The sequence below is a fragment of the Taudactylus pleione genome, unplaced genomic scaffold (assembly GCF_031769625.1).
Source record: "Taudactylus pleione unplaced genomic scaffold, aTauple2 ptg000737l, whole genome shotgun sequence".
Lineage (NCBI taxonomy): Eukaryota > Metazoa > Chordata > Amphibia > Anura > Myobatrachidae > Taudactylus > Taudactylus pleione.
In genome coordinates, this window is record NW_028285139.1 from 932,501 (window position 1) to 959,684 (window position 27,184).

The following is a 27,184-nucleotide window of genomic DNA, read 5'->3' on the forward strand; positions in this document are numbered from 1 at the left end:
TTGTAATTGACATTCATTGTTACTATAAGTTTGTGTCAAAATAAAAAGATGCAATACAGTTGTCCTGTCATTAATATATTTTAGGCTCCAAATTACAGAATATAATCCCCTTTCTTAAGAGCCCAAAGTACCAGGAGTTCAGGCCAACGCTTCCTATACCTGTATATCAGTGGTTCCCAAACTGGGTGCCACAAAGCACTTGCAGGTGTACCACAGGTTGGTGGTCTAGTACCAATTCAAATTATCTATGGTCAATATGATTGGCAGCCGCAAGCACTGGATTTGCCCAACATTAAAAAAAATATGTGGACAAGCAGAAGCACAGCCCTATCCATCCCCACATAACTGAGCCTACGAATGACAGGTAGGCACAATTCAGTGGCGTCCCTCCCTGCGGTGTCACCCGGTGCGGGAGGGGATGCTGTGTGCGCGGCATAGACGCACGCCACCGAAAAGGGGGCATGGCCTCCTGAGCATGGGGAATGACCGCGCTGGAAAGGCCGTTACCTTGCGGCCCGAACCCCCGTGGGTCCCGTGCTTCTACGGGGGTGGGGGGTGCGGACTGCCCTTTGTGCAGTGGCGGCTCCCTCACAGTGTCAGGAGCCGAGTGCTGCACTTAATATTACAGTGCGGCACATGGCTCCCTGTCACTGAGGGGGAGTTTGCACCTTGGTGTCACCTCTCGGGGGGGTGACACCCGGCTGCTGTCCACACCCCCTTCACCCCCTTTGTGACGCCAGTTTACTTTAATTTCATATTTGCTGAATTTCTCAATAAGAAACTTTTAGCCTAGGGGTGCTGTAATAAAAATCCTGATACTATTGGGTGCCGTGATTCAACAAAGTTTGGGAACCATTGCTGTATATGAATCTACAAATCTGTACGTGGCATTTCTGTTACTTTTATGGCAGTTACTCAATTGTAGTTTTACGAGGTCACTTATAAGCATATTCCGAAAACTTGCAGACGCAGGTGTGGTTTCACTGTGTACTTTGATTTGCGGAAGTGCACATATATTTCTGACAAGGGGCATGGGTAAGAAGAGTAAGATGATTGTGGCTGGTCAAAATGTTGCCACTTTTTTATAGGGAAGCATAACCATAATCAGCACGATTGGGGTAATAGTTAGCATTACTACCTCACAGCACTGAGGTCTTGGGTTCGATAACCACGAAAGCTCTAATGGTGCATACATTGTAAGCTCCACAGGGGCTGATGTGAATTACTAAATTTTCGCTATGTAAATAACTGTTTAAAAATAAATAATAAATATTTGGTCCACAGCTCCTGTTCATTCAACCTGCTCTGGTTGTGTGCATGCATCCCACCTATTAAGACATTGTATTTCTCATCCTTTAGACACTGATTGTGGCCTGGATCAAGTCAAGCCTGCATGTCAGTGTTTCCCGGGAACTGTGGGACGATCTATTGGCAGTAATGTCGTCTCTGACTTACTGGGAGGAGCAAGCCACAGAATGGGCTCACACCATGGAAACATTGACTAAAGTGCTTGCCAAGAACGTCTACCATCTCGATTTGAATGAGTTGCCGTTAGACAAGCTCAGTGAGCAGAAGCAGAAGAAGCACAAGGGCAAAGGTTAAACCCACATACTGATATTGCACTTGACTGCTCTCACTTTCTCATTACACTGTACCTGTCACCAGCACATAGCAGAGGCATTAATAATAGAGAATAAGGGCAATCTCGCTAAACAATACAGAGTAGCTCAATAATGCAATAGATTTAAAACTTTATAAATGAGCACTAATAATGTTAGTGGCACCTGGAAATAAAAAGATATTAAAAACAAAGAAAAATTGTATGTGTCAGATTTATGTTTATTGCTCTTTTTGTGATATATTGTGTATTATGTTGGTGCACAGGGGAATTACATCACTATATAAGTCCAATGCTAACTGTCCCTACCTCTGTCTTCAGATGATAACGGAACCTCAGTCCAAACTGCCGGGTCCATCTGGTGTGTTCTTCACGCTAACTGCTCCCGTCAGCACTGCTGTATTTCTCTGCGGCCGCTGTGGCTAGCCTGGCCGGTCGATAGCATTGATGTCACTACAAGCCGCGGGCGGGTGGTATGATGAACAGACAGTGCCGCTAGATGTGTTGTTCTTATTGCCGGTCCCCGCTAGAAGCCTGCAACGCGTTTCGTGTGGTGATCGCACTTTGTAAAGGATGGCTTGACAGAGTGGTTCCGTTATCAGCTGAAGACAGAGGTAGGGACAGTTAGCACTGGACTTGTATGGTGATGTAATTACCACCTGCACCAGCATAATACACCCGGTCTCCACCAATATATCACAAAAAGAGCTATAAACATAAATGTGTATAAAATCTGACACACACAAATTGTCTTTGTTATTAATACCTTTTTATTTCCAGGTGCCACTAACATTATTAGCTCCATTTATAAACTTTTTAATATAGCAGAGGCAAACCATAAACCTTTTTTTTCACCCTTTTTGTCTTGTTTTTCAATCCTCAGGTTTTTGCTGTTCTGAATGTAGTGTTCAAAAAATTGTGAGCAAGAAATCAGAATGCCATGTTCCCGAATTCCATTTGTGTACCTCAAAATATATGAAATAATTGTAATTAATAGTAGGGAGATCAAAAGATGGCCACCATACACTCCCGAATAGACAAGTAGTTTAAAATGGAATTCTTACAAATACAAATAAATCCTCGTATTGTGTGACCAAGAAGAACACAACATTGTTGAGAATAGATTGGTTCCAGTAAAGCATATTTCCCCCTCTGCCAGTTTAATGTTATCCACATTCTCAATTAATAACACTGAGATACTGATTAGCTGTGACATTCTATGTTTGGTGTGCAGTTGATGTTTCCTGTTCTGTACAACTATCAGCAAGAATATAAATTACTTTAATTTAAATGACGGTATAACCTTGTAACAGCAAGATTAACATTTATTGTTATATGGTAATACTATAATAAAATGTAAGTATCCTTGCTATATATTTTAGTTTGCTTTAATGGGTGTGGTAGAAGTAACTCAGTCATTGTCAGATTGACCTACAACTGCAAGAGTCGAGGAAGCATAACCTAGCTGTTGGGAGTACCAGTGTTCTGCCAACTACAGAGTGATCTTTGCCAAAATAAAGAGAATAGGATAATGTACAGTTCACTGTAAATCATGTTGGTTCTCTAACTATTGCTGTAAATTATGCACAAATTATTTATGTAGGAAGCACCCATGAATTCCAGAAAGGCTCAGTGGATAAGTCTTTTTCTCGAGGATGGAGCAGAGAGCAGCCAGGGCAAGCTCCAATGCGCCAACGCAGTGCCACCACCACTGGGTCTCCTGGCACTGAGAAAGCCAGAAGCATTGTTCGACAGAAAACTATTGGTATGTGAATATTAGAGCACCTATCATGTCTCCATTGCTCATATCAATCCATACCCTCTCTGGCCACAATATCCACTATGGTAGGCTGAGCTAGTCATTGTATGTGTTTATAATACAGAGTCAATCTTTGGCACCTGAAGCTGATGGCTAAGATTACTTTGGGGGCGGTTCAGTTAAGGACGAGGTCCATTGTAGCCTTGAACATTTTTGTTGTGCACATCTCGCAATTATGGTACATAAAACACCAATGTGAGCAAAACTGATTAAGGTTAATTAACACACACATCCCGTGGAGACGCTTTGCACAAGGCTACAGCACGACTTTGCGCTTAATTGAATCGTCCACTTTGTATAGAGTCGCTATAACTGCCAAGTATAATCAGTATCTTGTTCCTTAGTTAATTAGTTGACTGCTTACATACATTTTTAAGGGATATATTAAATTAGCTGTGCCGTGGAAGATCCTGTGACGTTCGGTTGCTCACTTCTTTGCCTATCACGATAGCTCAACATTGTTTATTGTCTGCACACCATAATGATGTGTGAAGACAAACTAGCGTTGTTGCTGGTTGCAATGTGCCATTTCGGAACTGCACATAAATCTCCCCCATAACTCTGCCACTGCTGGTAAAGCAACTTCATTCTATAGGAGAACTCTGCTTGATAGATCCTCTTTCTCACTAAAGATGGTAATTTTTAAAGTATACCCCCTGATGATGGTTTTTTTTTTTCAAAATGTTGAATACATTTATATGTTTGCATTATTCTGCATTATTGCTTCCTTAAGTTCACATTAAAGGATTTTAGCGTGAAATGATGACAATAAGATAATAGATTACTAGAAACAGTTTATTATAACAATGTTGAGTATGTGGTGTCACATATCACAAATAAACACAGAGTTAGCATTGGTGAAATGCTAAGGCATTGAGCAACATTTATTTTCATACTTAACATTTCTGCTTTATTTTTAATAAACACAATACCTGGGATTTGATCTCGGAAAAATGTAAAATTGTACAAGAAAAGAAATGTAAAAAAAAAAAATCACACATTTTTCCTAATGCTAGTGTGACAGAGCAAAGAATGATTTCAGACAAAATTATAGCACTGTGCAGGGATTCCCCTATATAACAGTGACCAACACCAGGCTGAACCAGCCAGGAGGAGAATGCCATAGCAGGGGGGGTACACTCAGTGTGGGGTCCCCCTGCAATCACATTAACCCCCCTTAAATTAGTCAGTCTGGGGCTGGAATTCATCGGAAAGTGGGGATCCACAAAAAAATTAATTGGGGTCCCCCCTCCCGAGCATCAACCACCGCTCTCACTGCTTCCCAACTGATTTTTACTATAGAATAATGCAAAACAGATATTTATGAGACAGAATCTCTGTGATAAATGTCTTCTTTGTATTATTTTATTCATTATGACAGGTGAGGCTCTGCCTCCCTTCACTGCACGTCCCTGGTCAATTCCCCAGCATTGGAAAGCCTCTGCCGTGCACCCCTGCCAGTGTCGCTGTACAGCCGTGCACCCCTGCCAGTGTCGCTGTACAGCCGTGCACCCCTGCCAGAGTCGCTGTCATTGTAAATTGCTTTTAAGAACTTTTCAAAGAGTAATTTGCAAACTCTGTGCTATGTTTCCTTATGTTGGCTTCAGTGTGAAGGGTTTATAGATAATACAATTTTTTTACACAACCGTTTCAAGCACAAATCTGAATACAAAATCAACCTCCTACTCTTAATTTAATTAGCATTTTTGTTTTGCAATTTATTGTTTAGAATACTATGCTTATAGTCATTGGGGATGTGAAAAACCCATCAGTAAAACCAGATCCAAGTCTACTGGACAGACATACATTATGGGGCAGATTTGGCTAATTGTCAGTCCGGACCTATTCAATTAGGTCCCGCATGTTAAATGCCAGAGGGTACACTTAACGAAAGTACACCCTCTGGGACTTAATACGCGGAGTAAACCATACATTCTTGCATTTAATTCGGAATCTATCTGCGTTACCCAAGAGTTTCCCTGCAGGTAATTGAGTCTGCCCCTATATTTTTAAAATACAAGTTTTGTTTTTTTTGTTTGTACAGCCAAGAAAAGTGGCATTATTTTCATATATACAGATGTGTTCTCAGACGCCTATCCTTTTTCACGTCATATGGGCCTGATTCAGAGATTTATGCTAATGCAATTGCTGATAGTCCTCATGTTGCAAAGGATAACTCAATGGCTAATTTATGTTTGCCCATGAAACGGAGTTTAAATGGTCCCAACACGCATGGGTTTGCTTAGCCACCCCCCATTACCTCCCCCAAACGCTGGCTAACTTTCACTTACTTTGCAAATAAAACCTTTGTGCAAGCGTAAGCACAAACCAATCGCCGCACGTGCGCAATACGGGTTTCACTCATGTGCAATGGCTAACAAATCCTCAATCTATGTAAATATCTCTGAATCAGGCCCATAATGTACCAGTTACTTAAGATTGATAGTTTTGTAGCATAGAAATTGGTATAAAGACACATATTAAGCATAACTATGCATGGCGCGGGTCACTCATACCTGCCTTTTGCTCTCTTACCCTAGATTGTATACTTATTCCTCAAATTTGCTTCTGTTATCTCCATTTTGCCATCATTTTTGCGTCTTAGTTCACTCATAGTGTACTATAGGTATTTATGATTAGTAACTTGGCGCGACTAAGTCGCAAAGTCCATGGCTCGCTAAACGGGCTATTTGGCGTGATTTGAAGATGTGGACACGTCTGTAATCACACAGCTCTACATAGATATGTTCATCTTAGATCCACTGTTAATCTTAATGTCCTTTATCAGCCTGCGTGTTGCGTAATCTTATAAGACACTTGTAATATTTCCACTGGACAAGCCCTGTAATCTTTCACCGAATTCAACTTCACTGAGACCACATCTGCTTTTATCTGTGTTGTGCTTCAATGTGATGTTATTGTATGTAGTATATATTCTCTCCTCTCATTCTGTTTTGTCTATTATTCAGTTGTTCCCTTTTTCGTATTTTTCTGCTTTAAAGCCACCTCCACATTTGTGTCTCCAGAGCACACAATCTCGTACACGTTCTCCACTCACATATCTTCACTTTCTGCTTTTTGTGGTTTTTGCTGCACTCTCATCATTCACTTCTCTTTCCTCTCCAATCCCTCTCCTCCCCAATCTCTCCTGTCTTTCTGTCTTCTTTTTTTAAAGCCATGAGGAGCCGATCCATTGGGGACAGTGCCCTGCCATCAGCCTCTATCCGCAGCGCTAAAAGTGCACCTGTCCTGATCCATCCTTCCAAACCCCTTCTGCCTGATATTGTTCTCACTCTGCTTTCCGATGAGCTGTCAGGTAGTGGCACCTCTGTCTGCACTCCCACCCACTGTCTGCTGCCCCTCTAACCACACAGAATACAGATGATCATCAGATTGTTATGTTTCCATATAAATGGGTGGTATCTGTGTGCTTTTTCCTTCCCAATGTGCACGTTCTCAATTACTTTTACATTTTAATGGCTTAATCTCAGACATTCTCAAAGTAATATGGTCACTTAATAATTAGGCTGCGGTTCAGATAACATTAAATACCTTATTGATATTGCACTTTTTTGGGGTGGTCATTTTTAGTTTCTTTAAAAAAATCTATATTTAGGCAAATGTTTTGCCTATTAAATTTACGTTACGCACACACCATCTCATGGGCCAGTGTTGCAGCCTTTATAAAAATTTTAGATGGCATTTTTATATTAAAATGGTTCTCCGACTGAAGAAAAAAAAAAAGTAATACTCACCTCCTTTACTACTATGAAAGTCTTCCAGGTCCTTGTACTTTCTGTGGTTTTCTCATCTGATCTGTGGAAACTATGAGTATAAGGGGTATTTCAGTGCACTCATCAAAACGCGTCAGATTATAACTGAATGTCACAGTATACTCAATAGGCAATTTTTCAATGTAGTGCTGAAAGAATGAAAAGGAAAACACAATAGTGTACACTGTGATGTATAAACACCTTTGAAACATGCAAATACACTCATCTTTATTCAATTACAAAAACACCTTGGACAATTTTCAACCAATTTCTGACAGTGGTTGTTATACATAAAGGTGGGATGTAATGGTTGACCTTGTGGATATCTGTCCTACTTTTCTCCAATCATGATTGTCCCAATAGAAATAAAACAATACTAACGTACTTGGGATGAGATATTGTCATACACAGGTGCTATTTGCATTCCCCCTTGATTAAGCAAAAGCTAAGCTTTGGACATTAACTTTACAGATGTCCGTTGGTATCTCCCAAACTGCTGGTGTTTTTTTTGTGAGTTTGATATAACTCAATAAACCATAATGAAAATTACTCTGATTTTCTATTGATGATAAATGAAAAAAAAAATTGTTTAAATTATAATATAAAAATTAGGAGTCATTAAAAAAAGAAAAAGGTTAGTTGGTGATTAAAAAAGATAATTTAATTTTTTTTACAATTTGTCTTAAGGTACCAAAAAATAAAATTAAGCCAAAATTCATTACAAGGATAATTTGAACTTGAGGAAAGATTTTTAATAAAATACTTCTCCACTCACCGTAACAACGTGTTTCTCAGATCTGTTCGCTTCCTCAGGTTTGTTGAATCTCCACCACATGGACACGAATTTCAAGTCTAATTATTTTTTGTTCTAGTCGGAGAACCCTTTTAATACTAATAAAAAGTAACTTTTCTACTTCAGGGTCCATAGGGTATCCACAGGATACCTTGGGGTATAGGTGTGACGTCAGTCGCAGGGCACCAAAGAGTTAAGCTTTCAGCCTCCCAGGATGCACTAGGTCCCCCTCCTATACCCCGCCCCCGGGCCAAGGCACCTCAGTTTAGTTTGGTGCCCGGCCGGAGTCGGGTGCACCTGTTGGAGTGGGGGCTAGAAGAGCCCCTGAAGCTTATTCTTCATGCAGCTGTGGCTGCACAACTGGATGTACAGCATGGACAGTCAGTCCTGACGTCCATGCTGTCTTCCCTACACCCCGCCGGTACCAGAACGCCGGTACTGATCCGGGGATGCTGGTGGGCGTCTGGGGTCACAGCTAGCGGTGACCCCAGATGCTCCGGACCATGGCCGGATTCAAGGGGGACAGAGGTAAGCAGCGGGGTCCCGCGGTGGGTCCCCGCTGATCACATGGTCCTAAGTCCCCAGGCAGGGGGCTCCCTGGGGACTGGCTGCAGCGTGGAGCCAGGCGACCAACCTGCGCTTCCACTACCCCCTGGGACAGCGGACCGCAGCAGAGCGGTAGCGCTGCGGCGTCCCAGGGGTTAAATGCATGCCAGGGGAGCGCGCCTTCCCTGTCTCACAGCCGGCGCCTCCCCCGCTGCACACAGCCCTCTCTGCATGCTGCCGACTGGTCCTGTGGCAGCGCTCCTCCCCCAGGCCAGCCTCCTCTCTGCTCCTCGGCGGCCATCTTCTCCAGAACGCATGGTGAACGCTGCTGGAAGCGCTGGACGGAAGCATCGTGGTCTGGGTCCCCCCGCATACCTCTCCTCCGCTGTGGTCAGGTCTGTGTATGCAGCGCTGTGTCCTACCAGGCCCTGTGTCTGTGTAGTTGAGTGATCAGTGCTGTTAGTGCAGGAATTGTTATTTTTCTGCATTGTATGTGACTGTGCTAGCGCTGCTGCCTGTAATCTTTTCTTCATCTAAACTGTCAGCTTTATTACTGTCCCTGTTCTTTCTGCTAAAGCCCTTGCGGTGCGGTGCTGCAGGGTGGTCTCTCGCCTATTTAATACTTAATTGGTGAGAGAGGTCACATACGTGGTGCCATCATGTCTGAAAGTGATTTTCCCCTCCGGCTACAGTGTACCACGTGCAAAGTACCGTTAGCGGAGGGGGAGGGTAGCGCGGAGGGCCTTTGCCGGCAGTGTTTGTCCATGGCGCGGCCTATTACGGTTACAGCACCGGTACAGGAGCCGCCCTGGGCTTGTTTCGCTCAGGCGTTAACAGCTTTAGTGGGCCAGTTAGCTCCGCAGCCCGCGTTTACTCCGATGGGTTTGTCCCAGCAGTCTGTGGTGTCGTCACCCATGCAGGGGTTCCCACGACAATTGGTGGTACCCCACAGTCTCCCTATTTCCCCGCTCCCGGGTTCTCAGGAGCCAGCGTGGGTTAACTCCCTGACGAGTTCTGTACAGCACTTGTCGGATGTGTTGCAAGGGGAGTCTGTGATGCGGTCTCATAAAAGGCCGGTGGCGTCTCTGTCCGCTCCTTATGAGGATGACGAAGGGACGTCTGATGATGGGGAGATTCTAGATCCTTACGATCAGGAACCTCTCCATACTAAGGACGCTGATGCTAAGTCCAAAGTATATATTCCTGGACTTATTCGGGCGGTCCGCACAGCCTTGGTGATTGAGGACGAAGTTCCCCCAGCGGCTAAATCTAAGTATGCCTTTTTCAAAGATGTGAAGGGCGATGCCACAGTCTTTCCTCTTTCGGGTCAGTTGGTGGACCATTTAGAGGAGGCGTGGAAACAACCTGGCAAAAGATACCAGCCGCAGAGACGCCTGGCGGTGGCTTATCCGTTCGCGGATAATTATTTTGCGAAGTGGGAATCCCCTCCACAGGTGGATTCTCACGTGACCCGTCTTGTCCGTAGTGCCACATTGCCGATGCCATCCATGTCCTCCCTTAAGGATGCTACGGACCGCAAGGTAGAAATCTGCCTGAAGTCCGCTTATTCCCTTGCAGGGGGGGCAGCACGGCCGGCTATGGCCATTTGCTGGGTTGCCAGAGCGATGGAGCGCTGGGCGGATTCATTAGAGGCTTCTTTTGAATCCGACTGTCCGGCCGATCAGGCGGAGTTGATTGGCAATCTCCGTGATTCGGCCACCTACATCAACGAGGCGGCTCTAGACATTAGTACTCTGGTGTCTAGAATTTCTTCAGCAGCGGTAGCTGCTCGTCGCACCTTGTGGCTGCGATCCTGGAAGGCGGACGCAGATTCCAAGAAAGGTCTGGAAGCGTTGCCGTTTACCGGAGAAGTTCTCTTCGGTCCGGATCTGGATAAGATTGAGGCCACGCTGGCGGCAGCCAAATCTGCCTGTCTCCCGTCGGCCGCTGCTCCTTCTGGTTCGGGACCATCGTCCTTTCGGTCATCTAGGGCCCAGGGCAGGCCCAAACCACAGTCGTTTCCTCGACAGGCTGGCCCTAAGAAATCGGTCAAGCCCCGGAAGCAGGCATGGAGTACCAGACGTCCGGCCCCCAAGCCAGATGACAAGCCTGCGGCCTGACGGTCCGGGCCTCCCTTTGGGGGATCCCAGGGTGGGAGGCCGCCTGCTACAGTTCGCCCAGTGTTGGTCGACCACTACGACAGACACTTGGGTTCTGGAGGTGGTTTCTCACGGATACGCCCTCTCCTTCCGGCACAGACCCCCGGCTCGCTTCTTCACCACGGGTCTCCCATCAGACCGGAACAAGGCTACGGAGCTGCGGAAGGTATTGCACACTATGCTCCAGGCTGGAGTTATAGTGGCGGTTCCATTCTCCCAGAGGGGCCAGGGTTTCTATTCAAATCTATTTTTGGTACAGAAACCCAATGGGTCATATCGTCCGATTCTCAACCTCAAAGCACTCAACAAGTCTTTGCGGGTCCCAAAGTTTCGGATGGAGACCCTACGGTCCATCATTCTGGCGCTGGAACCTGGGGACTACTTGGTGTCATTGGACATACAGGACGCTTACCTGCATGTCCCTATTCTTTGGCGCCATCAACAGTTCCTCAGGTTCGCAATCAGCAGCGACCACTTCCAGTTTCGGGCGTTACCTTTTGGCCTGGCAACAGCACCACGTGTTTTCACCAAGGTGATGGCGGTCATGGCGGCTTCTCTGCGGCTGCAGGGAGTCCGCATGTTGCCGTATTTGGACGACCTGTTATTGGTGGCAGGATCTCCAGAGCTCCTGTTACGCCACTTGGACCTGACCATTGCACTGCTGCAACGGCACGGCTGGCTAATCAACTGGCAGAAGTCCACTCTAATCCCGTCTCGGAGGATTCTGCATCTTGGAGCCTTATTGGACTCGGGACAGCAAAGGATCTTCGTGACGGAGGACAAGATCTCTGCTTTACAGTCAAGGGTGCGCAGTTGTCTGCACAGCCGCCGGGTGTTCTTACACTCGGCGATGAGGTTACTGGGCTCCATGGTGTCGGTGTTCGACATGGTAGAATACGCCCAGTTTCACTCCAGACCTCTGCAGCACCTGATCCTGTCCAAGTGGAACGGGCTGACTCAGTCTCTGAAGTCCCAGACGATTGTGCTCACCCAGGAGGTTCGCCTGTCCCTTACGTGGTGGTTACAGACGACCCACCTCAACAAGGGACGTCCGTTCTGGGTTCCAAATTGGGTCCTGTTGACAACGGACGCCAGTCTTCGGGGCTGGGGAGCAGTTTCGGGTCCACACTTGTTCCAGGGCAGGTGGACGCCGACAGAAGCGGAGCTTCCAATAAATATCTTGGAACTCCGTGCGGTCTTCAATGCTCTCCAGCAGGCACAGCGGTATCTCCAGGGTCGCCCGGTGCAGGTCCAGTCGGACAACGCTACCACCGTGGCCTACATAAACAGGCAAGGAGGAACTCGCAGTCGGGCGGCTCTCGTAGAGGTCTCTCGGATCCTGGTTTGGGCGGAGCGCAATCTTCCGGCCATATCAGCGGTCTTCATCCCGGGAGTGCTCAATTGGGAGGCGGACTTTCTAAGTCGCCAGGACGTTCATCCGGGGGAATGGTCCCTGCACCCGGACGTTTTTCAACTACTGGTGGACAGGTGGGGTCTTCCAGAAATCGACCTCATGGCGTCCCGGCACAACAACAAGTTGCCGGTGTACGGGTCTCGCACAAGAGACGAAGGGGTGTCTCTGGTGGATGCTCTGTCCGTCCGGTGGACGTTCCGGTTCGCATACCTGTTCCCTCCGGTCTCCCTTCTTCCACGGGTAATCCGGAAATTCAAACAGGAAGGAGGGACGCTCCTGTTGATAGCTCCCGCGTGGCCCAGACGGCACTGGTTCTCAGACCTTCAGGGTCTGTCCGTGGACATTCCTCTGCGGTTGCCGCTACGACCGGACCTTCTGTCTCAGGGTCCTTGCCTTCACCCGGACCTGACTCGGCTGTCTTTGACGGCGTGGCTGTTGAGACGGCCATGCTGAGGTCCCGGGGGTTTTCCAGCTCTGTGGTGCGTACCATGTTGCGAGCTCGGAAACCGTCTTCCGCGAGGATATACCATCGCGTGTGGCATACGTTCTTCCAGTGGTGTCGACCGAGAGGTTATGCACCGCGGGAGTTTCGTCTGTCTCGGATTCTCGCCTTCCTGCAAGCGGGACTAGATCATGGGCTTCGCCTTGCTTCTTTGAAGGTACAGGTTTCGGCCCTATCTGTCTGGTTTCACCGTAGGATTGCTACAATCCCGGATGTGCGCACCTTTATGCAGGGTGTTCTCCGCATTCAGCCGCCCTTTGTTCCACCTGTGGCGCCTTGGGATTTGGCTGTGGTCCTGAGGGCTCTCCAAGGACCGCCGTTTGAACCACTGGGCTCAGTGGATCTTAAATGGCTAACAGCTAAGACTGTTTTCCTTCTGGCCATTGCTTCGGCCAGACGTGTTTCTGAGTTAGGGGCTCTTTCTTGTAGACCCCCTTTCTTGGTTTTTTATGGGAACAGGGCAGTGCTCCGCACTCGGCCCGAGTTTCTTCCCAAAGTTGTTTCCCAGTTTCATATTAACGAGGAAATAGTTGTTCCGGCCTTTAACTCACCGGGTCTTTCCGTGGGTGAGGCCTCTTTGGATGTTGTGCGGGCCTTAAGGACTTATGTTGACCGCACTTCTTCGTTTAGGAAGTCGGACGCTTTGTTTGTCCTCTTTGGCTTCCGTAAAAAGGGTTGGCCTGCTTCAAAGCAAACTTTGGCAGCCTGGATCCGTATGGCTATTTCTGAAGCTTATCTTCATGAAGGCCTACCGGTCCCTCCTTCTCTGAAGGCTCATTCCACTAGGTCTGTGGGTCCTTCATGGGCAGCTCGACGTGGTGCCTCGGCAGTTCAGATCTGCAAGGCTGCTACGTGGTCTTCTGTCCATACCTTCGTGAGGTATTACAGGTTTGACACCTTCGCCTCTCAGGATGCTTCCTTCGGGCGGCGGATTCTCCTTTCTGCACAGGAGCGTCCCCACCCTTAAAGGATACTGCTTTGGGACATCCCCAAGGTATCCTGTGGATACCCTATGGACCCTGAAGTAGAAAATATGAGATATGGTAAGAACTTACCCTTGTTATCTCTATTTCTACGAAGTCCATAGGGTTCCACAGGACTCCCGCCCTGTCGCACCTGTGCTGCAGATGGGCTTTGCTCTGGTCACCGGTTTTCCGTCTCCCTCTGGTGAGAATGTGATTCTTGTATGTGTCCAGATCTTTGTTCTCTCTCTTCCTTCTCCTCCTCCGGCCTATGGCTTGGTAACTAACTGAGGTGCCTTGGCCCGGGGGCGGGGTATAGGAGGGGGACCTAGTGCATCCTGGGAGGCTGAAAGCTTAACTCTTTGGTGCCCTGCGACTGACGTCACACCTATACCCCAAGGTATCCTGTGGAACCCTATGGACTTCGTAGAAATAGAGATAACAAGGGTAAGTTCTTACCATATCTCATATTTTTAACCTACAGAAAGTTAAGGCAGCCATTGTACATGCTGAAGCATGGGTTTCCAGATTTATAGGATCTAGTGACCTATATCTAAGGCAAAGTGAATTCTGCACTACCATAATGATGATTTTATAAAGTGAAAAATGGACAAGCCTTCAATGGAAAAATGACTTTTGTAACAAAATTGTAAAAAGCAGTCGATTACATTTTGGCCACACAACTTTCATGGGCATGCCTTTGTTTTTATATGTAATTAAAACAATGTAAAATGTTTTACATTTTGCTGCTCTTTTGCTGAAATAAGGTATCTGAACTACAGCTTTGTACAGTTTTTTTTGTATGTTCCTAAAAGATTATGAAAATCTATTTCTAATACGTAAATTATTTTTTAAAAACAAATTTGAGAATGTCTGACATAATTGCTTTATGCTGTTTAGGCACTAATGTTAATGTATATGTTGCTTCCTGCTGTATTTACTCACTGATAAAACTAACCTTTTATTCTAGCACTTGCAAAGTGAGTTACCAAATGGCTTAAATTATATTCTTACTTTGTAGCCAAAGAATTGTATTTTTGTTTTAAGGAACGTTCTGTTTTAAGTTTCTTTGACAAATTGTATGGAGCTCCTACATCTTTTTTCATCCCTCCATCCCCATAGCTCGATGGGCCGATTCTGAGCAGGTTGGATTCGGCATACAGTTTAAGCTTTCTCACCTGCCGCAACCATGTCTACCGATTTGACCTTTAATTAAACAGTTTAAAAGCAAAACATTAAATGGCATAAAAGCCTGCGGGTTAGTATATTTCTGCCCAGGTTTCAATGCAGGCAACCCTCCTGCACATTTGGGACCTCATTCAGATTTGGATGCAATTGCTGGCCACAAGCACGAGATGCAGCCATCTCTGCATAGATCGCAAATACATCTCCCTCCTCAGGCCAGGTTTGCAGTCATAATGTCTCCGTTAACCATGTCGACAGCAGAAAGTTGACACTGATGATATCGACATGGTTAACAAAATGTCAGCATTGACAGAATGTTGACATTACAAATATCAACATGGTCATAATGTCACCTTTTTCATTAGGGATAGAATCCGACTAAAAGCACATTGTCAACATTTCAACGCGGTCGACATTACATCAGTGTCAACATGGATGTCTACATTATGAGCATGTCGGTCTGTTCAGTGCTGACATGATTGTCAACATTATGAACGTCGACAGAATATACCAAGTAACAGGAGAAGCGACAGGTATACCATAGATGCCCAAAACACAGTACACAAGTCATACACATTACAGTAAATGGTAGGAAAGTGTGGCCAATAGGTACCCAAGTCGCTTGGAGCTTGTTAAACGCAAATCAAACAATATACAAAAATAACACTTTAACTAATAAACATAATAGCAGTTTTTCCTTTTCCAAATTGATTAGGATTTTGCTTTATTTTTTTAAAACAGTGCTCGCTACACTATAATCCTAGTTTGATATCACAGCCCCAGCAATTTTGCTACATTTGCATAATTGGATGTGTCTTATGCTGGCCTTACATCTACCGACCCGATTCCCTATTCTGACGATTGGCCATCAATGATTGGCGATCCGTCGGTGGATTAGGTAGTTTCAAAATGTAAAAAATCCCTGACTTGCCAATTCCAACCATTTTAGGTCAGGATTGGGAGAATCAAAATTGTTCAAAATGTTGAATATCCCTGATTGGGTTTAAAAGCCCCCCATACCTGGTGCGATTTGCATACGATGCAATATCGTATGCAATCGCCCTTGAAATCTCTTCGCAAGCTGAAGTGAACGATGTGCAGCAAAAGCTGCACAGTGTTTATCCAATCAATCGTACACAATCTAATGATTTGCATAATCTATAGATCTTGTACGATCTGACACAGATGCATGTAGTATATATGACAAAGTTGTGAGTACGCACTAGTAATACAATTGAAATGAATGGAAAATTGCTATTACATAATTGATACCAACATCATGGTTCATCACAATAAAAAAAATTTTTGGATGACTCTAAGTTGGTGGTGCACCCTAAAGATTTGTGCTAAACACATATAAAAGTACTTTCTGCAAGAAGCAGAGGAAAAGGACAAATAATTGTTTATATATGGATGATGATGAAATGATTAGTGTGAATAAAACTTAACGTTTAATATACACCTTTAAAAGGAAGTTCTCCCCAGAGAGTGATGTGTAGATATAACATAGAAATCTACTAAGGACAAAAAAGAACAATATAAACGTCCTTTGAAGTGTAAATGAGTATTATTATTTATTATTGATAAAAATTCAATGAGTAATCAGCTCCTGTTAAGGGTAATGAATATTCTAATTAACCCTAATTCAATCTACAGGGAGGCACATATGATTACTTCATACAGTACATATCTGGCGAACTATAGTAGTTTTTAATTAGATCTCTGTTGTGATCGACATATACATAAATGACAGTCGGTCAGAAACAATTGTATATTGTAAGAAACCACACTATGATAACTAAGAAAGATGATTAATTGATAATCCAGCATCTTTGAAATCTGTGTCCCCTGTCGATGAGTGAGGGATATATATTGTAATTAAATATCAGTACACATATATAGACAATTCTGATAGTGATAAAGTCTGTGTCCCCATATAACTAAGAGGATTGTGTTTGGGAGGACTTTTATCCCAAGTATGTTAACTCATATTTGTTTTAGCAGATATGCTAGGTAAAGAATAGTACACCTTGGAGTAGTGATAAATGCATATATTAAATTGCCATATAATATCAGCAGTTTGCACTGTGAGAAACAAAGTGATATCCCAAAACAGAAAATATGTATGAAAAAGAAAAAAAAAAGAAAAAGAAAAAAAATCCAAACAATAATGGTAAGTACACAATGACAGTGTTACATGTACTGAATAATGACACTGTCTTCAGTGCAATAATAGAAAAAAAAAAATAACAGAAAAATTATACTTGTACTTCAGTGCAATAAAGAAAAATAATAACAGAAAAATTATACTTGTACTGAATATCAACCTAAACCATGGACAAATGCAACATGTTTGTGTACATATGTAATAAGGATGTGCCCTGAAAAAAACAAGGTTATGTGTCACAACACAAGGGTAAGTCAATGCATAAGGTTTATTACAATATATAAAGAAAAAATCATTGATAATAATTCATAAAATGTTCATGAACAAAGATAAGCAATAGTATATATACTGAGTAGTGACACTCTCATCAGTAAAAAAAAATAAAATAATTTTTTTGCACATGTACTAAATGAAAACGTAGAATTTTACATTTATATAGCATAAATAAATATATATGAACGGGCTTAAGCTGATTTTTTTTGTCTTTTTCATGCATATTTTCTGTTTTGGGATATCACTTTGTTTCTCACAGTGCAAACTGCTGATATTATATGGCAATTTAATATATGCATTTATCACTACTCCAAGGTGTACTATTCTTTACCTAGCGTATCTGCTAAAACCAATATGAGTTAACATACTTGGGATAAAAGGGCCTCATTCAGACCCACTCGCAAGCGGCTGTCCGCTCGCAAGTGGGTCGATGGTGTGCACTGCGCATGCGCACGACGGAGGGAGCTCTGTCGTGTGCATGCGCCAGACGCGACGAGCGAAGGACTTTCCTTCGCTCGTTGTGTCTGATCAAAGGGGGCGTGCTGTCGATGTTGATTGACAGCACGCCCCCTTTGGTGGGCGTGCCTGCCAGACGGAGGCGTTCCCAAGGGAACGCCTACCGTCAGAAGCCGGCCCCACTGACATCACTAGTGATGTCAGTGGGAGTGATTTTGGCTCTGATAGAGCCAAAATCACTCCAGGGCTTGTGGTCGAAAACCCCGACCACAGGCTTCTGGTCGCACTGGCGATGGTCGAGATGGTCAAGACCATCGCGACCATCATCCTGCACGCTCGTATGTGCTGTGGGTGGTGACCCACAGCTATACGAGCGTCCAGGAGGACGCTCCATTTTTATGGAGGACGGCCCTCATTCAGAGCGAGCGCTCTGCTCAGAGCGTCCGGCTCTGAATGAGGGCCAAAGTCCTCCCAAACACAATCCTCTTAGTTATATGGGGACACAGACTTTATCACTATCAGCAATGTCTATATATGTGTACTGATATTTAATCACAATATACATCCCTCACTCATCGACAGGGGACACAGATTTCAAAGCTGCTGGATTATCCTATTAAATCATCTTTCTTAGTTATCATAGTGTGGTTTCTTACAATATACAATTGTTTCTGACCGACTGTCATTTATGTATATGTCGATCACAAAAAAGATCTAATTAAAAACTACTATAGTTCGCCAGATATCTACTGTATGAAGTAATCATATGTGCCTCCCTGTAGATTGAATTAGGGTTAATTAGAATATTCATTACCCTTAACAGGAGCTGATTACTCATTGAATTTTTATCAATAATAAATAATAATACTCATTTACACTTCAAAGGACGTTTATATTGTTCTTTTTTGTCCTTAGTAGATTTCTATGTTATATCTACACATCACTCTCGGGGGAGAACTTCCTTTTAAAGGTGTATATTAAACGTTAAGTTTTATTCACACTAATCATTTCATCATCATCCATATATAAACAATTATCTGTCATAAGAGTGCCCCTGCAAAGGCATATTTGTCCTTTTCCTCTGCTTCTTGCAGAAAGTACTTTTACAGATGCATGTAGCACTGACCAGGAAGATCCGTGCTACATGCATCCTTGTCATTGACACAGAAGCACGGACGGGATCAGTGAGACCCATCTGGGCTGCTGTGTATTTCAATGATACAGATGCACGCACGGACCAGGAGATCCGTGTTGCATGCATCTGTGTCATTGACACAGAGCACTGACGGGATCAGAAAGACTTGTCTGTGCTGCTGCGGTAAAAAAAAAAAAGAGCAACCAGCCCCGTGCTTTTAGTGACCCAGTTCTGGTTGTGCTTAAATACAGGGGACAAACAATGTAGGGGTCCCCTGTACTTAAGCACAACCAGCACTGGGCTGGTCAGAACCAGCCCCGGTTGCCAAAATACGGGGACAAACGATGCAATGGTACCCCGTACTTTGAGCAACCAGCACTGGGCTGATCCGGTCATGGTTCTGGAAATACAGGGGGGAAAAATTAGTAGGGTCCCCCTGTATTTACCAGAACCAGCACCAGACTTTTTCTAGAGGGGGGATGATGCCACAGCCAGGGGAGCCCTTTCACTGGGCCCCCCAGCCGCAGCATAAGCCCTGTCTGCTAGTTAGCCCAGGCCGGGGATCCCTGGGGAGCTGGGACCCCCCCCCCCTCCAATGAAGGCCATTTTTTTTGTTTTATTTTTTTTACCGCAGCAGCACAGATGGGTCTCTGCATCAATGACACAGATGCATGTAGCACGGATCTCCTGGTCCGTGCGTGCATCTGTGTCATTAAAATACACAGCAGCACAGACTGGTCTCACTGACCCGTCTGTGCTGTGTGTCAAACACACAGATGCATGTAGCATGGATCTCCCTGGTCCGTGCTACATGCATCTCTATCGTGTACGATTTGACAAACCGCATATGACAAATGTCACATCGTACACTATAGATCGTAAACTTATTATTTTCCCGTAAGATCTACGATCCAACTAAACGACGGCGGGGGTGCGCATCGGCATCGTAATGGTGGAGAAACAACACACGATTTGCACGATTGATCGTCCACATCATGTAGAAAATCGCACCGTGTATGGGGGCCTTAAGTCACACCACTAGGTGGCTGCAGACTTTTAGTTTTATGCCTCTACTCATGTTTTACTGCCAATTTAAACAACCTGCACTTAATAATATTAATATTATTATTAAATAACATAATCAACATATTGAGTTTTTGAAAGTTGAGAAGTTGGCAAGTTTGTGCAGCCCATCCACTAGGCGATTAAACCTAGCGAGTGAGTGCTAACGACCGTTATCGCTCAATCACTTGCTAATCGCCTGCAAATCGTGCAATTTAATGTAAAAAACGACCAGCGATGTGCGCGCCTGCTGGTCGTTTTTGACATCTATCATCGCCCGTACATGCTGGTCAACCTGACGATCACGTCAGTCCCAGCATGTACGGGGATGATGGATGTGCCTACACTGAACGACTGAACGTTCAGTGTAGGCACATCACAGACATAGAAACGACAGCACAATTACGACATTGTAATCGTGTCGTGTAGTGGATGGGCAGCATAAGTCCCTTGGGGAACAATGACAAGTAGAGGGAGAAGTGAAGGTGGGGCCAGGGAAGGAGAATGCGACTGATGTGTCTGAAGAAAGAAAGGGTTGTCCAGTCTTAAAAGCTGCAGATAGATCCAGAAGGATCGGTAGAAAGAACTGACCCCTGGATTTTGTAGTAAGAAGATCATTAGTGACCTTACTAAGGGTCGTTTCTCTGAATTGGATGGAGCAGAAACCAGACTGAAGTGGGCAAAGGAGGACGAGGGAGGTGGTGAAGTGCCTATAGATAAACCACTCAATGATCTTGGAGACAAAGGAATGCGTGGTAGTTGGAGAGAGAGTCTGGGTCAATAGTTTGTAATGAAACATGTGACAAGAGCATGCTTTAAGGAGGAGGGAATTGTACCGGATCACTGGGACAGATGAAGGAGATGAGTGAGGAGGCAGCAGGTGGAGGTGATAGGGAATGGGGGTCGAGGTCCATTTCAACTATATCTATTTTTTTTCTTCACTTTTCTAAATGAAGGAATAATTGCAACAGCACATGACTTAAATACTGAACTTATAATCGCTGGTATATTTGTGCTTATTAAACCTATAATAAAATGTAATTGGTTTGTTTGGTGTATATAAAATCATAATACACTGTAAAAGTTAACACTTGTATTTGTCATAAGAAAAGAGTATTTGCGTTAGCTTTGGCACTCCCTGCCTCCCTATGCATGCTAACCTTTATTTATATCAACCTGTATACTAACTATAAAGCATCCCTGAATTGTTAACTCGTATGTACATGGATGACTCCTGAAGCATATTCAGTTCTCACCCTGGAGTGTACAGTGTGAATGTTCTGTGTATAAAGAAGTTTAGAAAATACTTTAAGTACATATGTGTCCACATACACCTCACATTACGCCGGACTTTGCAACTTCGACACGCCAGCCGCCTTTTTCGTAAAATATGTGCTCTAATGTGCTACAGATCTGCCCAGCTACATCCTAGGCCATAGCACAGCGTCCCGTGGAATGCGTGGCGCGAGATGGACTCCCGCGAACGGAGATGCGCATTCGCGTCTCCATAGGACTTAATGGAGATGCACTCCCGCAATCGGGGACGCGCAGTAGCGTCTCTATAGAACTTAACAGAGATGCACTCCCGCGATCGGGGACGCATGATAGCGGGCACGTTTGTGCCGTGATCGGCCACAATGAACATGATCGCATCTGTATATTCTAAGTTATTAGTTTACCATTAGCTACCTAGTACTCTGTTAGTGAATTAAGAGACAATATTTCAGGAAAAGTACGTCATCTGGATAAAAAGGCAAAGATAGAGGTCCTGTAGTACAGTATAGGACCTCTGTCTTTTGCCTTTTTTTTTCATATTGCATACTTTTGCCTGAATTTTGTGTCCTAAGTCGCTAATAGTGTACTAAGTACTATGGTTAGGATTAGTATATTTTGTCATAAAGGAATTGGTATAACGTATCAGGTTAAGCATAAAGATGTGTAGCGCCAGTCACTCGTATACAGTTTGAGCATTATACTTACACTGCAACTTTATAGCAATTCCTTTGTGTAAAAAAATAAAAAATACTACTCCTATGCAAAGTTACTATTAGTGACTAATGGCCTAATTCAGAGTTGTATGCTGTTACGATGTATTCGCAAATGGAGTGGGTTTTTTTTTTTCTTTTGCCCCTGTGCATGCGTCTTGAGTTGCACGGCACGTGTCGAGGTACATTACAGTAGTCACACACCAAGTATTTAATTGCAGTGTGATTGACAGGCCAAAAACGCAGGCATTTTTCGGAGGCGCCACAGCAGCAATAGCGTAAAACTCTGAATAGTGCACTATTAGCAGATTCAGATGCAAAATTTGGGAAAAAGTACTCAAGCATGGGAATTTCTACCTGTGGTGGAGCTTCTAAGTTGCGCTAAGCGTCCTGCGACTCATGGAGCAAGAAGTATAGGAATAGATGTATGAGGACACATCTGTAGATTCTTTCTCTAGTATGTCACTTTAGAAGTACATATCTAGATCACTTGAATTTTACGTCCGTTCTTGAAATAATTGACTTCTTTCTACACAGCCGCAAGGTTTTATGGTATGATATTAGTAATGTTGTAATCGTTTAATTATGTTAATAATTATAAATGGCTATTGCTTTTGTCACTTAACATATATTTTTTCTTTTTTTTGCTTTCTCCTGTCTGACAGAAATGGACGATGCCCCTGTGCATCCTCGTATTCCTCGGGTAAGGCATTATTCCCAGAGTGAGGAAACACCTACTGAAACATTTGGAGCAGTAAATGAGGAAACCTCCGCTTTACCTCGCAGTAGCAGCACATCTGACATCTTGGGGCCTGTTTCAGCCGAAAGAATCAAAGGTGCAGTGCCTGTTGCTGACAGTCCCTCCCCTCAGACTGTGGACCCCCCTTGTGCTAATACACACGGTCAGGAAGCGTCCCTAACACAGGCCGATGGCAGTATATATGATCACCTTTGCCATTTGGCTGGCTCAGCTGGACTGACAGACGCAGAAATTGAGCAGGGCTGGTTGGAGAGTGGAGACATTTTGCCCTGCTTAAGGGCATATTTTAAGGAGCAAGAAATGCAAGGGGAGGGAATGGAAGCAAACAAGGTAGGGTCTACTTTGGTGGATCATAATTCAGGGCCTCTTGAGGAGATATTATGTGTTAAAGGAGAGGTTCATTCAGTGTCATCAGAGGGGCCCCATCACACACATTCCCAATCACAATTTGCTGAGAGTAGCTTAGGTATACTGGGGCATGGGACTAGGAAAGCTGGGGGACTGAGAGTGGCTGGTAGATCAAGGGATGTCCATGTGAGGATTCAGGTTGATGGGGAGGTAATGGAAAATTATACTCCTGGCCTAGAGCAAAGTAACCAGAAGAGAGGTCTATGTAGACAGCAAGCAGCCGAGGAAGATGAGCCTCCTGAATTACCGTCATCTCAGTCTCGCCAATCATCTGCCAGTGAACATGGGGCCAACGTAAAGAACCCGTGCGAGTCTGTGACTCACAAGGCCAAAGCAATGCGACGGAAACGCAGCAGTGTACAGGTCACTTTCCGGCCATCCACAGAGGCTGTGCTTTTCTACAATTCCATGGAGAACAAAGATGCCCCTTGGAAAGCCAGACTGCGAAAGTTGAGTGGCTTGAGTTCAAACTCCTCCTTTGTTGTAGATCCAGGAAAGCCCGTGGCATATGCTGCACTGGGAGCAGTGAGGGTGGCATCAGGAGTTAGCCAGTCAGGCATTGACCAAAATGAGATACCCTATCCTCCCTTACAAATGCAGAAGGAAACTGGCCGAATTAGGCCAAGGTCTAGCAGCCAAGAGAGAGCCCCATCTCATGCGTCTTTAGGAGGCGTATATAAAACTGTTGTTCATGCTCTTTCAAAACCCAAGGCCAGCGTGTCCCTGCAGAAGCAGCAAAGGACGTCAGCTGAGGCTCCACTGAGGGACCTGTACGGTCATGTTATGGGCTATTTTGGAAGGAAGGCAGCAGGTGAGATCCTTCAGCCCTGGGAAGTATTCCCAGAGCGCACGCAGAGATGCAACACCCGTTTGGCTTTGTATTGCAGACGAAAAAAAACCCAGCTGCCAGCAATCAGGAGCTTCTTTTGGGATGACTTGCCGCTTATACCTCACCCATGCCTCGTTGACACCCTCTCTGGGATCTTTGCATGTTGCTCCCTTGTGGCTGATGTAACCTTTCCAAAAGTGTTGTAACCCCCTACCTTTTTTCAGCAATTCTGCTTTCTATTCTAATACACCTCCCAGTGAGTTGAGTGCTGCTCTATCTTGGCTTATATGTTCTCCTACGTTATGGGCAGGGATTATGTGATTATTTTATTTGTTATTTTGTCCTGCAGTTATTTGTTTTGTCACGACTCATCGAATACAAAATTAATGGGGATTCATGTTTATTGTTATTAACAGCTATTGGGGCTTGCCACTTATCAAGTCTAAAGTACTCTACTGCAGATAGTGCAGTTACAATGCACTGAGATCAAAGCAGGCATTGGTATAACTGATCCCTGTACAAAACACTTCTCTGATCATGCGACATCACACGTTAAAGCGCAATATGTGCTTAGTATGTACATGATGTAGGTGTGCTTGTATAGTGGTTAGTCATCTTAAAGTCTGCTCTGTTTTCAATATGTTCTGCAAGTAATCATATGAACAGTCTGCAAAACGCAGTCACCCGTGATATGTGATCAAATCCTGAAGTCACATTTGAGCCATGGCTACTTTGTTACATCACATGTCATATATGTTTGTTAAGTGCTTTGTTTTATGATGTCTTTAATGTCACGTGTGTTCCGCTATCACGCACAGAAATCCAGTAGGATCATTACATTGTGCAGCCCATAACTCATCACATTCATCCTTCACCTGCACATTAATAGACTATATAGAAAGAGACCTTCTTATCAAGACAATGTCTGTACTTGAAGCGAACACTTTTCGTGGAAACATTTGAATTACTGATGAATAAATGAAAATGTTTTCATTATTCCAAATGATAGCAATCCAACAAAACTCAGTACAGTTTGATATATCATCCATAGTAATAGATTACTGCTATTTCTGAACGTCACATGATGACTTTGTATGCTTTTAAACACTTTATTCAGTTATAATGTACAGTTGATGTAGGTACCACGTAATGCGATACAATAACTCCCTTCTGTGGCCAGCAGCAATGTCCTTATCACATGGCCACTGTTCACGAAACCTTATAGCAACTAGAAGAGCTTATCATCCATTTCCAAAAGGGCTAAAGATTACAATGTAATTAGGCCGCACACTCAGACATGTAGTGGAAAGAAATACAACCGTGCTAATTAATTTAATTTATGCTTTTTGCAAGAAAGGGACATTTAGCAGATTTTAATGCAATTAAGGTACAGATTTAAAGGACTAAACACTTTTTCCTTATCATTCTGAATAGAAAATATCGCGTGAATCTCCATGTAATATATTTGCAAGTGAAACTTTCTAGTAGCCAACAGAAGGTGCACTGTTTTAAGAACTAATTCTGCCACTTGCATAGATGTCCTCATTTTGAAAAGTACTTCCAAGCTGGAATCCTATTCAGGGATATCCATAAATCTGGTTAGCAGATGCCCACTGTTGGCTATTTGTGTAGAAGGCCATAATATATCCCCCCCCCCTCATGTGATCCATCCATTTCAGCCCACATATCAAATGTCCAGCTTGGCCACATCATTTGGCACTGGGAACATATAGTAAGTGATATGAAGATCCCTGTATTCTCTGTAAATTAAAACCGTTACCTTTTTATTGTGAGGGAGATTCATTTCTATATTCATGTAGCATCATTATACTTCACAGTGATCTACAATGGAGTTGTAGGCTTATTTTAACATTTACTTATTAGTTCCCTTTGTTAACATTTGTTATAGTTGTAGTAGCCATGGTGACAAATTCCCTGGTACGTAGTCCCTTACATACATTCATTGCAATTTACCTAAACAAACAGTACTTAAAATTGACTCTCCATTGTTATCATCACACATGCCACAGGCACATATTACCGATTTGGTGGGTGGGGTGGATGTCTCTGAAGTGGCATCACTTCTAGTGTCTGCTAACATTTGCTTTCAGTGTTCCCCCTTGTAACAGAGTTTGTGTGTCTCTGTGGGAATGCTGGTATCTGGGAATTTTCTCTTCTAAACAAGCGAGAAGAAAATTAGAACAGTACTATGTTCCACTAAAAACAAGCAAACAAAAACATTTTAATGCGGTGATTTGTTTTCAAGTCTGATTTAAAATACTTTACAGCTTTAATGCCACCTACTAAAAGACTTGGCTAAGGTGCCTACCCATGGAAGCTGTTCCTTGCAACAGTTTCCTCCAAGGCTACTTTGTCCCTCTTACAGCATTGTCTTAAAAGGGGGATGGGTTCGGTGGAGGATGATGTTGGCAAGACAACCAATCACAAGTAATGATCAAGAGAGAATGAGGCTTGTGATTGGTCTTTCTTCTCAAGAATTACAGAATCAGCTAAGCCCTGGTAAAAAATGGCTGCCATTGGAGCTCAGGGTTGAGGAAGGGGCACATTAGTGAAGAATATCTGTTACATAGGGGATAGTGCAGCTTTACGTGTTGATAAAGTCTTGAGATAATACTGCAAGAGAATGTAACATGGTTGCTTTATAAAGCTTTTTCTCTTCCTATTGGATACACTGGAGACTCTGGGGCATAGAGTAGCTGGTGGCAAGAGGAGTCTGGGCATTTCTGGAATGCACCTGTCAGCAAAGGCTCCCTACCCCACCAACTGTCAATCAAGTCAGTTTTTATTTAGTGCCCATAGGAGCTGGGTTCTTCATTTTATGCTGCAGTCAAAACCGCTTTTTTTGACATTTTATTTTAATATTTTATTTTCATTTTTCATGTCCACACAGGAGCTGACTGCAAGAACACTATAATATTGCTCTGAGCCAGTAGTGTGTTTTTCCCTACAAGGGAGCCGCCCCGGAGGGTCTGACCACTGTAGTTGTAGACGGCTGATAGGCACTCCAATAGGACCTGTAAGCCATCAGGACTTAGTCCTGTAGCTGCACACTGGAGCGGGGGGCTCAGCAAGTAAGATACTCCCTGCTGTGTCAGCGGGGAGTTCTGTATGTAGGCCGCAGCTTATGCCCCGGTAAAGGAGAGTACCACTTTATGGGAGAGGGTTCACAGGGTGGCTTGGTTTCCTAATTGCCCCCCGTTGGTGCACTTGAGACTTGGTAACCAGAAAGCCCCCAAACTGCTGAACCCAGGAGGAGGGTCTTTTCTGTCCGCTTCCTTCTTGCTTCTGGGTGCACTCCCTGCCAGTGTTTCCACTTT

At 44.1% G+C, this 27,184-nt stretch overlaps 1 protein-coding gene across 9 annotated transcripts in view; it reads left to right on the plus strand.

Moving 5' to 3' along the window:
- RALGAPA1 (Ral GTPase activating protein catalytic subunit alpha 1) overlaps positions 1-27,184 on the plus strand; it is a 293,801-nt gene that overhangs the window by 88,302 nt on the left and 178,315 nt on the right. For 3 of the 9 annotated variants that reach the window (XM_088457052.1, XM_088457053.1, XM_088457054.1), the window contains exons 15-18: positions 1,360-1,597; positions 3,222-3,383; positions 6,613-6,753; positions 22,515-23,828. In XM_088457052.1, coding sequence (XP_088313178.1) covers positions 1,360-1,597; positions 3,222-3,383; positions 6,613-6,753; positions 22,515-23,828 — 1,855 coding nt within the window. The remainder of the gene's footprint in view (positions 1-1,359; positions 1,598-3,221; positions 3,384-6,612; positions 6,754-22,514; positions 23,829-27,184) is intronic. The other 6 variants (XM_088457056.1, XM_088457057.1, XM_088457055.1 and 3 more) reach the window with 3 other exon arrangements.